The sequence below is a fragment of the Pundamilia nyererei genome, unplaced genomic scaffold (assembly GCF_000239375.1).
Source record: "Pundamilia nyererei isolate P.nyererei 1_Seehausen unplaced genomic scaffold, PunNye1.0 scaffold00015, whole genome shotgun sequence".
Taxonomy (NCBI): domain Eukaryota; kingdom Metazoa; phylum Chordata; class Actinopteri; order Cichliformes; family Cichlidae; genus Pundamilia; species Pundamilia nyererei.
Genome location: NW_005187416.1, coordinates 4,126,858 through 4,141,814, shown reverse-complemented (window position 1 = coordinate 4,141,814; position 14,957 = coordinate 4,126,858). Strand labels below are relative to the sequence as shown.

General features: G+C 39.0%; 1 protein-coding gene across 1 annotated transcript in view; it reads left to right on the top strand.

Annotated features, from left to right (window-relative positions):
• Positions 1-14,957, top strand: part of galnt10 (UDP-N-acetyl-alpha-D-galactosamine:polypeptide N-acetylgalactosaminyltransferase 10 (GalNAc-T10)) — a 119,510-nt gene that overhangs the window by 97,516 nt on the left and 7,037 nt on the right. Inside the window, exons 8-10 of the mRNA XM_005725442.1 lie at positions 5,267-5,374; positions 13,951-14,172; positions 14,810-14,926. Of these exons, the coding sequence (XP_005725499.1) occupies positions 5,267-5,374; positions 13,951-14,172; positions 14,810-14,926 (447 nt within the window). The remainder of the gene's footprint in view (positions 1-5,266; positions 5,375-13,950; positions 14,173-14,809; positions 14,927-14,957) is intronic.

Here is a 14,957-nt window from a genome sequence, read left to right as displayed (position 1 = left end):
GAACAGCTAAGATACTGCGCAGGACCCTCAAGCTCCCAGGCCTCTGGTAGAGGACCCGAGCTTGAAGGATAAACCGCCCGCAGGGGCGTGCTGGGTGTTTATATATTAATTTTTTTTTTTTTTTTTACATCATTATATACATAGATTTACAAATTTATTAGAGCATCTGTCATAAAAACTAGGGAACACTATTAGTTGGTATACTATACAGAAATATTTCAAACATGTTTAAGACTGAAATTGTTACTATTTATTATATAAAACCAACTGAGTTCATATTCTTATAACTAAACTTGAGCCAGCATACTGGATGTCTCTGAGAAGTTGGAAATTAATCAAGCGTAATCTACTAAAACTGATTTTTAGATGAGTAAATAACTAATCTGGTCAAATTCATGGATAACAACAATTTTGAGCTTTTGCAAACTGGTGGATTAGTAAAGAGCAATATTGTTAGTTTAGGACAACCGTGGCATACATTTTAGATGGTGGTAATAATTTTGTAAACCACCGGTCCCCAACCTTTTTTGCGGCACAGACTGGTTTATGTCCAACAATATTTTCATGGACCGGCCTTTAAGGTGTCGCGGATAAATACAACAAAATAAAACTAGTACCGGTACCGAAAAAAAGAAGATTTATTCATAACACACGTGAAAAGACCCAGGAAAACAGAGCTAACGATAAAAATGATAACAAAATAACGCTGAAAACTGATAAAAACCCTGAAAATTATACATTTCACACCTGAGCCTCAACTCTCGCGGCCCGGTACCAAATGACCCACAGACCGGTACCGGTCCGAGGCCCGGGGGTTGGGGACCGCTGTTGTAAACGCAAAAACTCCTTGATAAATGCCAAAAAAAATAGTCAAAGCATGCATTGATTTATCTCTAAGACTTTAATTCTGTTGGTAGAATATATATTTACATTATAATATTAGCATTAGTTCAGTCAAATAAATAACCATTTTTTTCCACATCTCCACAAGTTTTTGGTTAGGTTCCTGAATTTCTTTCAGTGCTAAACATAAGCTGATACTATAATTTTGCATCAATAATCTCTTTGACTTATTTGCCCAGTTGCTCCGGTTGTCCGTAGTTGCTTTGCAGACCTCAACTTGTCTGCAAACACTCACCAACTACTGGCCAAGCAGCAGTGGAACATGAGAAACACTTGAAACCACTCTGGTCAGTGTTCGCAAACAAGCTGGTGTCTTTCATGCAACTAGATGCAAACTTGGTCGCCATGATCACTTGCAGATCTCTGGGCCTGAGTGATGGAGGCCTAACAACTTAATGTCATCATACAGAGCCTAATCATGGGTTCTTTCACTTGCATCAACATCTCTTTGACTATAAATTTGTAGTTGCAGTTAAATTCTATCAAATGCAAGTTCAACACTTACCTTTTATCTATTGGACGTCACTACGGAATGACAAGAAAAATACTCCAGCTAAATGACGCACGAGCAAATTCAAAAGCACAATAATAATATACAGGGAGAAGCTAAACAATAAGGCAAAGGATTGCTCTTAGGAGTGGTTGATCCATATGAACACTAAGAAAGGTCAAATGTTAAAAATAGTGCTGTCATCTCATTAAAATGACGTTTATGAGCTAACTGCGCTAACGCGTTGACACCGTGCAGCCCCACACGCGGGGCGATCTGCAGTAACTCTCTAACGGAGATTTGCCACATTAATGCGGTTATGGCATTAACGTCATGTTAACGAGATTAATGTTGACAGCACTAGTTAAAAATAAAAATCCTTTAAAGATAAAGTGGTTTAGTCTTTTGTTACTATTACATTACAGCGCTCCATGTTTTAGAGCCGCTGCATGCAGGAGACTGCAGCCTCATTGTTCTTGATACCGGTCAGAGGCTTGTAACAACCGCAATCAGTCGGATCACATGGTTGTATTACAAAACCTGTTTTTAAACAAACAAAATCATAAAGACTTTGTTTGATTCTAGCTATGCTACCATGTAGCTACAGCCAAGATAACTGCCACGTTTCTTACAAAATGCTGTTGTTGTTTCGTTCTTCTGACTGCTATCCTAGCCGTCGGTTATCCTTTTCACCTCAGTTCCTCTTTGTTCTTTTCAAGCTTGACTCTTGTCGTTGTTGCCCTCCCAGTTCTGTACATGGGTCTAGGTGTGGCTGTTGTGCCTTGGTTCATTTAAAAAAAAAACACAGTTCATTTGAATTCTGACATCAGCAGCAAGTTTTGATGCTGCTGATCAGCAGATGAAGAGCTGTGGTTCAGTTTTCAGTTTAGAGGTGATCTAAAAACAAATGTAGGAGGAAAAAATATATGAACTCACAACTTTAAACCATTTGCTGGCTGATGAACACTGCTGCCCGGCTGACAGCTGTGAAAGCTTGAAAGGAGTTTTATGAACCACACACACATTTTCTGTGCATCAGGCTTTACTAGCAGACACCATTCATCTTTAAATAAATGCACCGTTCATTTTTTGCTTAATTGGGCAAGCAAACTCTGCATGAAAGGTTAATGGATTTAGTGACTAAAGCTTTGAGTTGGTAACAGGAAGATTGAGAGATTCTTGGGTGAGATTAGTTTTATTTGGACTAAAAAAAGAGACTCATTCTTCCATCATACTGTTGTTGCTATAGCGTTTCCTTCCCTCTTTGTCCTTTTAAATGAAAAGACATCAAAGCCCTTCAAGAGACATTTGCAATGCTGATTTGTTAAAAATAATTTAAGAGCTACATTGCTTTCATCCATGTTTACTCGTTTGCATTCTTTTCCCGGGTCTTTTTTGTTGGTATGCTAGATTTCTTGGCATCTTTTCCTAAAAAACATCGATCCGTAGCACCACTGCAGTTGGAGTGCAGAGCCAAAATATTTTCTTAATACATTAAGAAGGATTCCCTTTCTCTCATTAAGGTAACCATTCCTCACTTGACTTTTCAGATGTAAGTTAGTGCCAAAAGTCAGGTATAATCAGATTGATTATGTGTATGGAATTAAATTATTGAGGTGTTGGGGCCTTCAGCATTATGCCAGTGTAATTGCATTCTATAATTTGTTTTTGAAAGGAGCTATATAAACAAGATGGTACTTTAAAAGGACACAGCTTTTAAAGCTGCTCTGGGCCGCCGTGCTGTGGTTTCTGGTGTTCATGTTTTGAGGCGAGCAGATTGTAGAGGTTGAGGTGTTAGAGGTGAGTGATAAGACTTTTAATTTAATCTGACTGCCACTGAACCCGAGCTCTTGATCCCTCCTGCGGTGGGGCGCCCCTGTTATTAAGCTCAAGTGCTTCAGTGCAGGGATAAAGGGGATGGAAGGCACCAGTGCAGCAGGTCAGACTTTCCCCCCTACAGCACAGTGTGGAGAGGGTAGATTCAATCTCTTATTTCCCCCGATTCTGTTTGTCCAAGCCGGAGCGATGCAACAAACTTGACAAGGAGTAATTGAATTGAAATAGCAGCCAGCTGATGTCCACTCTGGAGAATCGGGACGGGAATGAGAGTATAACAACATTCAGGTGGGAAATTATAATTTTGCTCTCGTTACTATATGCCTGAGCTTAAATACAGCCTCTATCTTCATCACCAGAGAGGTTTCTTTCAGAAAATGTCTTGACCTTCAGCCGAAGGCAAGGAAGACTTTTCTAGATTAAAGTGTCTGAATTTCAAATTGTATAAAGACAGCATATTATGACTGTTATATCATCAGATGTTCAGGCTTCAGAGGTTCAAGTCACGACAGAAGTAGGAGGAATGCAAGATTTATGCGGATATGGAGGACAGTGTGCTGTAAAGGTCACGGGAGGTTTTGGTGGAGATCTCATATAAAGTACACTCAATAAAATCTTACATAAATCTTAAATCCTGATTTAAAGTAGATGTATTTTAATCTGGCTTTTAGACAGATTTTGATCTTCTTCCCTAATCTCCTGAAATGCTTTGTCCATAATATTCATAATCAACTAGTATGTAAGCCTTAAACTGGCTAAACGGGCCAAATATTTATTGGTATTTCATTCACTGGTATTGATGTTAGTTTTCTAAGGTGCTATGAAAATGAGTTACACTAGTTTGTTTGGAAGAGCAGATTTTTGCATGTCTATATATAGACGAGAACACCTCTACAACCCACATGTCCCATCCGATCTCCTTAACTGGAACATCTAATTCCCAGTAGCTTGTGGAGAAGTCAGCAGCACACATTTCTAAGTAACATGTTGTAGCCTAAACACATCTGTATTGGATATTAGTTTGATCGTTATTGTGCAGCACACTGTGTTAATGTTTCAGCTGAATCTTTATTAGTTATTTTTCTTGCATATTTTATCGACACGTTTATCTGTTAGTCAGATTGTGTTTGTGCATAATTGAGACTTAGATTAAGATCAGACTACATTTTATGGTTGATACCAAAACTCTGATAATTAGGTGGTAATTAATTGCTTCTTTTTCTTTCAACTGTTACACGTCTGCATCATTCAGCTAAATAAAAAACGGGTTGACATCAACAGCACACTGAGAGAATAAATTCAAAGCTTGTAATGTAAAAAAGATAATCCCGAACTCTGGGGTCAAAAGTTCATATAGTCAAACTTTTGACCCCAAAGTCTTCTCATTAATTTAAAGTGTCTAATCACTTAAATTCTAGTTTTAAATTACTAGATTTTCACACCCTGTAGACTTGAAAGGTAGCTCTGCTTTTGCTAAGTAGCATACCAAATCCAATTTGAGTCTTTGTCATTTAGCTAAGCATGATTGACTTGTCTCATTCTCTTCGGTGTAATTTCCTCTCTTTGGTCTCTGTGCAATCTAGAAACACATGAACTTTTTTCAAAGTTCTATCACCTATGCAGTCCTTTATAAAATAGGATCCATATCTGTAGTTCTTTGAAGTTTTCAACTCTCTTTGTGCTACTTGAACCTGCTGCTTTTGTTCCTCTCTCCAGGATTTCATGACCAAGTCAGCATACCTTGCACCCCTGTGCGTACCCTATACAGTCCCTACCCTTCTTCAGTTTAAAGGTCCCTCTCCTACTTCTCCCATTTATCCTTTTTTTTCCTTTTATGTTTTGACCTTGTCTACTCTCAGTTGCTTTTTCCTGGTCGTGTCTTCCCACATTGTGTCTTTCTCACATAGTTTTTGTTTCATCTCGGAAATGTTAACCTCATCTGCCCCTCTCAATTCCAGGCTGTTCAGTTACACAAATTCACTCTCAGATATGATCTTTATCACTGCTGACTCCCCGTCTCTCTCTCTGTCTTTGTAGGTGTGGATGTGTGGTGGTCGGATGGAGGACATTCCTTGCTCCAGGGTTGGGCACATCTACAGGAAGTATGTCCCCTACAAAGTTCCTGGTGGTGTCAGCCTTGCCAGGGTAAGTCTCAGATCTGTCTTAAGCATTATGGGAAAGCTTGATGTTTTCCATTTCTGGTGCCTTGTATTTGTTCAGTGACCTCATGGTGAAATGTCTTGCCTTGTGCAGAGGTGTCGGTTAGGAATTTCTCACCTCAAAAACCCTTTCTTCTCTTTACTGTCCAAACAACAAAAGCCAATGCGCTTTGGAGCGCCACAAACATAATAACCAGTCAGTCTAGGTGGTGCTGAGCAGAGTGTAATGAATAACTACACAAAGTAAATGCAAAGGAAATCCATTAGTTTCTTTAATATGAAAGGAAACAAAATCCGAATCAGGTTTAAATAACTAAATATCAGTATCAGTCTTAATAATGCTGCATTGGTTGGGCTCTACAGATGTTGTGTGAAAATCTATAATGTGTATGACTTCAACTTTGGTCTCTAGTGTGAGTGTTAAACTCCTTCCAACCTCCAAAAGTGGATTTCTTCACGTCTCCGTCTACGCACAATATTGATGTGTATTTGGACACAACTCGGTAAACAACAGACAGACAAAAATCGTGATCAGGGACATTAAATGTTGGGCCATCGCATAAAAACTGTTACACTGATTTGTGTTTTTGTGCATGAATGTATTAAAAGTTGCAGCTATTTCACAAACCCTGCTTTCGAACTCGGTTGACATGCATGACCTCCACCTGTTTCTTCATTTAACTCCATCATCTCAAAGTTCTTCATTTAAGTCTCTCAGTGAAATGGGGGAATGATCGTTGCCATGCACACACAAACATCAGCAGCCTGTGATTACTGCACTGATGGTGGCAGTTGGATACTTTTAACACATCGCTCAACCCTTCCTGGGAGGTTGCAGAAGCATTAGCATTAACAACTCCTATCTGTGACTGGGCGTAAAAACCCGATTACTATCCAAAATCTACCATCTACTCAATACTGAAGGCTAGCATTACATGAAAAGACCAATGAATTGCAAGCCGCTGTGAGTGTGATGCAGGCTTTTAGCAGCTTTTGTTTCCTTTACTTTGCATTTCTAAAAGTTGTCACCTACACACACAGCATACAACTTAGAATTTTCTCATAATTAGCTCCCCTTTCTTTATTCCATGGCAGCTTTAACACTGTGAAACAGTATGAGAAGTGTTAAAAATGGCTTTCTGGCCTGTAGCTGAACATTATTCATTATGCATGACTCAGCCTCATTCTGACACCTGGCTCTGTTTGGCTCAGATGAATATGTAATTAATCCCTTTGGCCTCGGTTTTTGCCTTCTTGGTCTGACCATTAGCCCCACAGTGAGGCTGTATTGAATACTGATAGCAAACAAACAGGCTGGTTTTAACAGTATAAAAGTATTGACTGTACCTGGGGCTGTTATGAATCTGGTTTTTGTTGATTTCTCTACTAGTTTACAAAGAATCAAATAATAATACAGGTTTTTATTTACTACTGACTTGCCCCATTAGACTAGATGAATTAGCGTGATCTTAGGTCAAGATAACTCTGAACACCAAAGGCTCTTTTTGTACCATACAGTGATGGCTGAAGTCACTGACCAACTGTTGTATTTCATTTTAATTTTTAATTTTGGTATTAGCTGGTATATTTTATTTTGGCCATGGCTTATTGTAAAAATGTAAATAATATAACCAAAAATCTTCATGTTTAGCTTGTATGGCTCTTCATGTATATCTGTTTTCAAACACTCCTGATAGAAGATCTGACGAAAAAAATGTTAGGAAAAGGTGTGTGTGTGTGTGTGTGTGTGTGTGTGTGTGTGTGTGTGTGTGTGTGTGTGTGTGTGTGTGTTCTACAGAGCTTTTTTTTGTATGTCAGCTTGGGGGGAGAAAAGATTGGCATTTTCTTGTTTTGTTTTTTAGTATATTTTTTTTTGTAAATTTTTTCATTTACAAAAAAAATATATATTTTTTTCTCCACATGTCATTATCATGTAAGTCATTTTTAAAATGACTTACATGATAATGACACAAAGCGCTGTCACACACAAACAGCACTTTAAGATTTACCTCTGTTTTGTGGACCTTAGTTATCAGTTCAGCTCTAAAAGCATAAGGTTGGTTAGCACAATTTACAAAGTGCTCTTAAGCTGTTATTTTTTGTTTTGTTTTGTTTACTTTTTATTTGTGATTTTTCTTTTTTTAAACATTGGTGTGAAAAACACTGACCAGTGTTTAGTAGACACTGAATAACAGCCTTATATAAGTAAATACTTACTGTACATGGCTGGCAAATTTGAGAGTGCCCAAGTCTCATTACTATATATGTACATGTTCACTTCCACGGACATGACCCCCTCCAAATGACAGTAACAATCACTGAGTGTATTTTGGATCATTTGTGTTGTCCAGACTCTTCAGTAGGGACTGGGGAAAAAAAACAACAACAACTACAAAGAACTGCTTCTGTATATTTTATAATGGATTAGTTCTAAATTTATGAAGAAAAATTTAGAAGTTCTAAATTTATGAGAATGTGTCAGTTGTTTTGGAAAACATAACTTCAAATATATCCTCCAACAAAACATTCAGAGAGATGGAGCTAGATATTTATTTCTATATACTGTATCATATCAAAATAAATCAAGTCAACTCGAGCTCTAGTATGATCAGCAAAATGATGGAAAATTTCATTTAGCAGCACAAGTATAATGTTGTGTGAGGAACACAAATCAATAGATTGGTGCAGGGGTGTCAAACACAGCAAACATAATCACGTAATCAAACAGCCCATTGCATGACTTTGTAAAGTGTGAAAACTGCCAAGGAGGGCATAAATTTGCATTTTTAGCTGTGTTTTTGGCAGTTTCACTGTCGTCTTACTAACAGACATTTCTTATTTAAGATCATATTTGGACTTTATGTACCCCACCATGTAAAATGAGTTTGATAGCGCTGGATTAGAGTCAAGTCAAGTATTTATTTATTGTCATTGTCAAAGAACAATGAAATTGCGTTTGGGGCTTCCGTACAACCCGTTAAAAAAAAAAAAAACTATTTCACAAACATTCGACTTGTGCAAATCCACCCCTCTATCCCTCTGCTCACTGAAGCCTAAAGTTCTCCTGCAACATGCAGGAAGACAGCAGACGGCTAACAATTCATAACCCCAAAATGTTAAATGTCACAATGTGACACCATAATATAAAATAACCAATCAAAACAGCAGGAGGTGGAAAAAGTTTAAGATTTTGTGTGGTAAAATTGCTGGGGGGGGCGGGGTTGTCAATCTGATGATGTGCTCTGGCTTTGTGGGTAAATAGGGCATAAACTTAAACCACTATTGATTTCCCTTAGGTGGCTAAAATCCATTTTGTTACTGACTGTGTCGTCAACAGTCCATGACTTTAGTTCCGGTGCCGGTCAATGCTCCCGTCTGCTTGGCAGCTTGACACCACCTGCTGTTGATGACACACTGTTTGTGGCTCTCACTTCAAAGCAACTGAACCAACCCCAACTGAGTAAAAAGAGTTTTCCCAGTAAAAAGCTTATCATTCTAAACATCCACCCTTCCCCCCCCCGCCACTTTTATCAAACTTAGGGTTGCAGGGAGGCCAGAGTCTGTCCCAGCTCCCATAGTGTGCGAGGCGGATACACCCTGGAGCAGTCACCAGTCCATCAGAGTGCCTTAACTGTTTCAGTTTTAATAGTAGAGATCTGCTGCACAAAATCCAGAATGTATATCTAGACATGCAGAACTAACGGACTGAAGAATTCCCTTAACAGGACTCAATAAAGACTTTGGTTTGTGTAAGGATTTAGTCATGGCTCACTAAGAGACACTTCTCCCGTGCTCTAAAAATCTTTTGCCTCAGGAAAGAATTAAACCTTCAAGACTTTTTTTTTTTCATTTATGTTGATTTTCTTTTAAGTATCATGGTGAGAGAAGCATTTCAGCAGGTACAGATAAAGAGAACAAAGGATCTCCAGACATATTTATAGAGTTTTGTGTGCACGTATGTGTGTGCACATCAGGGAATCTCAGCCCCCTCTAAGTCCAGTCGGCACACAGGAAGATAGAACCACTGAACTGCACTTCACCTAGGGAGCACAGAGCTTGAGTTTTGCTGCAGGCGATGAGCTTTGCTACAGGGATTTTATGTGTGCCTGTGTGTGTGTGTGGCTGGAAGCTTTTCTTCACTACATCTGTACCTCCGAGGGTTGGAGGATTTGTATTTATTCCTTCCTGGGAGGATTGCTGAACTTGTATTCTCATTCCTTTCACCATCCCTGCCTCCAAGGCTGCTACCATCTATACTCCCAGGCATGCGTGCGCACCCGAGAGGCTGACGCCTCAAAGGCTTCAGATGGATGGATTTCGCATTGCTCAGGCTTTTATGTTTGCAACTCAAAGCAGGCTTAAAGAACCTGTGTCAGATGTTGTCTGTGCTGCCATTACTGTCGCTCATTTTGCATCGGATTTCTCTCCTCCTCACCTGTTTTATGCCTCTTAGTCATGAATATTAATGCTCTTATAATGAGACAAAAGGGTGGGGCTTTTTCTGTGAGCTTATGTCACTACATGTATAATTTAGTGGCCTAAATGTACAATAAATAATGCATTCTTTGTAGCTGATGTCTTACATTTGGGTGTTCTTGTTCATTTTAAGTTGCTCTCATTAGATCTTATAACAATCTCTGTTGAGCGACGGTTCACAGTGGACATTGATGGAGTCCTTTACTACTCTCTCAGATTCTCAAGACTTCTATTGTCCTGTTGCGTTGGCTGCACTTACTCCACCTACACAGAGGAGGGAAACTCTTTTGAGGATCCGAGTGTTCAATGTTGTACCGAGAAGTCCTGGAAGTCTTCTCGGGTGATTCGAGCTCTACTCGCATCTTGACATGTGTAGATTCTACAGTGTCTCTCAAATGATTCACATAATGACCAACATCTTAAGATATGGTAGGTCAGGAAATCTCAGTGCCTTGCAACCAGCACCATATGACAAATTTGACATGAAATTGACGACACAGCTACTGTCGTTAGCTGTTTTCAACGGGTCGTGCACATCTTGATTTTTTTAACCTGGCAGGTTGTGCCAACGGTGCGTTTGCCGAGTGCACAATCGTGCCGTGCACAATCGTGCCGTGCACAATCGTGCCGTGCACCTATCGTTCAGGCGAATAACGTAATGGATGTGGTTGTGCAATGATATTACCAGCACCACATGAAGCAACCAACACAACTCCGCTAGCAGTTAAATATCTGGAACTCTGTCGGCTTATAAAAACTAAAGAAGCATCTTGTTTGCCCAAACAACCTACATGGATATATTCTGTTTATTTGTTTTGTTTATGTAGCTCGCAGTAAGTCCATATTCTATTTTTTTTTTTCCTTCTTGGTTTTCTATCAGTATCTGATGGGTTTAAAAAAAAAAAAATTGTTTTTCCTCATGATTTTAGCAATTATTTTTTCAGGATGTGATCTTGTAAAAAGACATTAAATCAGACCTTTACGTGTTTCACTTTTTCAGAAGGGCTTCTTGTTTCGTAATCCTTATTTTTTATTCTCCAGGACTTCCTTGCACTAAGAGTAGCTCTTAGTGATGAAATACCAAGAAAAGTCTTAAAATTACCACTTTTTCTAAGAATTTCACCTTAAGGTTGGGGTTATCGAAATGGTTATTCCCAAGGCATATTAGCCCTTAAATCTGGTTGGAGTGGTGACTTTGACCTTTGGGTTTCTTTAGGAGAGGAGAAAAGGTGGAGCCACTGGAGTGCATCAAAAGAAGATGCCCCCCCTCTGAGTAAAGAGGAAGAATGAATGCAGTTGGCATTTGGGTTTTTCTTTCCTGATAATTCATCTTTTCAATCTTTAGTGAATAATGTCATCAGTATATAAATATAAAATAAAAACAAGTTGAATTGACAAAGCAGTAATACTTAAGTGTGGATTCACAACATCAACTCACATTATGCATATTGCTCCTTTTCTTCTGTTAAAGCCAAGCCAGTCTCACAGCTGATTTCAGATTTTCTTATTTCATAAAGCTACAAAGAATGTTTCAGATCCATGTGTAATGTCATTAGAGACCTAATTAGGCGTAACAGCTTCCCAACACCAAGTATATAGAAAAAAAAGAAAAGAAACAGACAGTTTTTCATCCTTTATAAAGGCACCTTGTAAATTAGCACATAATTCAGTTCAGTGTTATATTTGCTTTCGTGACTAGAGACAAGGTACTTTTTTCATCTCTCGCCTCCCGGGGCACGATGACAGGTCCTGTATGATGACTGGCCTCCTTTCTACTGAGCGGCTTTGATCATTTTGTCATGTCAAATCAATCAAAACTTCAAGGGTGGCAGGATGTACAAATGATGGCTTTGTTTGTTGCAGTGAAGACACGATGCCCAGAAAGGCAGGAATTTAGCTAACAGGCCAGCTAACTGTAAGACTTTAAAGCAGATTTTATTTATTTATATATTTATTACAAATATTTTCAGACAGCAAAAGCAGAAAAAAAAAGGCATAGGGGAGAATATTAAATGTGCTGCACGGCGTGACAAAACTAACACAGAATCTCAGATAGCTGTTCTGCAGATTACGAGTCTGGAATTAATCTAAAGGGAATTTCACCACTTTGATGATCAAACTGGTGGTTGGTTAGGGAATAGACGCAAGTACAATTGGTCCAGTTTCTCATTAGATGACTTTGAAAAACTGAAATTTCACAAATATTTAAATTTCTAACATATTTCATGACTTTTTATCAATGCATTTATCATAAAGAAAATTCATCAGATTTCTTCACCTACGAGCAGCTTTTGTGAAATCTTTCATGGCTCTTTTATGGAGCAAAATATATTATTGATTTACATATGGTAAGATGGTAAATATATTAGAGGGTTGCCTGCACAAAAAAGCCTGGAATATCCATTAGTAACCAACTAGTAGCCACAAAGGAATGTAATGTGCATGTGGACACTTGTTGCAGCCAATAGCCCAAATTGTAATACACTGAAACAGCCACGTTATTAAGAAAAAAAAGAGGAAATATTGGCTATAAAGGCTTTAAAGACAAAAACAACTTTCTCTACCTGAAAGTTGTTGTAGAGTTAACCTGGGCGTCTTTGAAGTCAAATTCAAGTATCCATTTGAAGAACAGCATTCTGGACAACTTCCACTCTGGCTTTCGTAGGGCTCACTCTACTGAAACTGCACTTCTTAGAGTCTCCCACAACATTTTGATGAGATGTGATGCAGGAGAATGCTCTATTTTGTTGATGTTGGACCTCCGCCTTTGATTCTGTGGACCATCATGTTCTGCTAGATAGGCTGAGACACTGGCTGGGTATATCAGGGTCTGCTTTGGAGTGGTTTGAATCTTATTTGCATGAACGATCCTTTTCTGTGGCTACCTCTGAGTACAGTTTTTCTTCTACTTTTCTTGCCTATGGTTTGGACGCTCATGTTAAATCCCTGGTCCGGTCCTGTTTTCATCACTTGAGAAACATTGCTAAGCTGAGACCCATTGTATCGCACTCCGAATTAGAAATTGTCATTCATGCATTTGTTTCATCTCGTCTGGATTATTGTAATTCTTTGTTTGCTTGTTTATATAAAGCCTCGTTGGAGCATCTCCAAGTTGTTCAGAATGCTGCTGCAAAGCTTCTGACCAAGTCCTCCAAGTACTCCCATGTCACACCCCTGCTGATTCAGCTGCACTGGCTCCCTAATAAATTCAGAATCCACTTGAAGGTTTTGACCTTGACATTCGAGGCTCTGCGTGGACAAGCACCAACATATATCAGGGAACCTTTACATCCATACATTCCCAGCAGGTCCCTGAGGTCATGTGATTAGGGCTTGCTGGTTGCCCAACACACGAGGCTGAAAACGAAAGGCAACAGAGCTTTTGTAACTGTGGCCCCTAGACTGTGGAACTCTCTCCCTTTGAGCCTGAGATATGTGGACTCGGTGGTCTCTTTTAAAAACAGCTAAAAACGTATCTTTTTAAACTTGCTTGTGGTTGATTTTTGTTTTTATGTTTTAGCTTCTGTGAAGCACTTTATGATTTTTCTTTTCTTGAAAGGTGATATATATAGATATATAGATAGATATATAGATAGATAGAGATATATATATATATAGAGAGAGAGAGAGAGAGAGAGAGAGATATATAGATATATATATAATTTTTTTTTTTTTTTTTTAACTTTTAACTGCATTTCCTGCATTACTTGATTGTCAACCAAAGAGGCTGCTGTCTGATGAGCCAATTCAGGCACTACATACACAAATCACTGCTGTCAGTCAGTTTGCGACAGCTTAGCAAATTGGGGTATTTGTTGGTCCAGTTCGTGCAGAACTTGATCATGTAGTTGTGTAAGAAGCAGAATTTGAAAGAAGAATTTGCTGCATATACAAAGAAGTAACCTGATGGTAGCAAAGTTATTCTGTGAGCCTCGGCTTTTGCCAATAAATGAACCAACAACATTTTTATAAATATAGTCATTTATTTGATTGGTGTGAGAACTTGATGTCTGTTGTTCTGATAGTTAACAGTGTGAAATGTGGTCTGTAACTGTAGAGTTAACTGAGAAACCATTCTGATCTCAGAACCTGAAGCGAGTAGCAGAAGTGTGGATGGACGAGTACGCCGAGTACATCTACCAGCGCAGGCCTGAGTACCGCCACCTGTCGGCAGGAGACATGACTGTGCAGAAGGAGCTGAGGAACCGGCTCAACTGCAAGAACTTCAAGTGGTTCATGAGTGAGGTGGCCTGGGATCTGCCCAAGCACTACCCACCTGTGGAGCCTCCTGCTGCTGCATGGGGAGAGGTACAGTTGCTCTTATCCTCTAATTAAAGGCAGCCTAATTGAAAGATGGAACTAGAGCTACCAAGAAATGTGTGTTAGAAAGTCATGACAGTGAGTACTTTGAATATGTAATGTGAAGCTATTTTTTTCTCAGCTTCATGTAGTTTAGTTTTAAAATGCCACTTTGTGTGCCAGAGGTTCAGTCTAAAGATAGTTGGTCTTGTTACTGGTGTCTTAAGCAAATTCTTCCTTTTCTCCTTTGGTATGGCAGGCCAAAAGATAAGAGTAATTACCAGCGGTTTCCTCTAAAATAACTCAAGAAGCTGTCAGAAATTCTCTGCATTTGGCTCTAATATTCCTATCTGTCTGTCATACCAGACTGCTGTCTGGAGCGGTGGACCGGTTACACTCAGTGCATGAATTTAATTAGAGCTTAATTGCAGTGTTCTTGCCTCCTGAAATAACCCAAACTAATGGTATAATACTACTTGAAGCTGCCTGATGATTTTTTTTTTTTTGCATTATATTCTTTGTGATTTTGGTAGTTAAGAAAACCTCTGATCTCTGTTGAAGATGTACAACTCTTATTGCGTGAATGATGTCTTTCTGCCGTCTTTCATGCTTATGTGACTCTGCTCTTATGTGTTTTTTGATGAAGATCCGTAACGTGGGTAGCAGCATGTGTATGGAGAGTAAACATTTTGTGTCGGGGAGTCCTATCCGCCTGGAGAGTTGTGTGAAGGGACAAGGCGATGTGAGCTGGAGACATGGACAGGTACGAAAAAGTCACTGAAGTCAGTTATTAA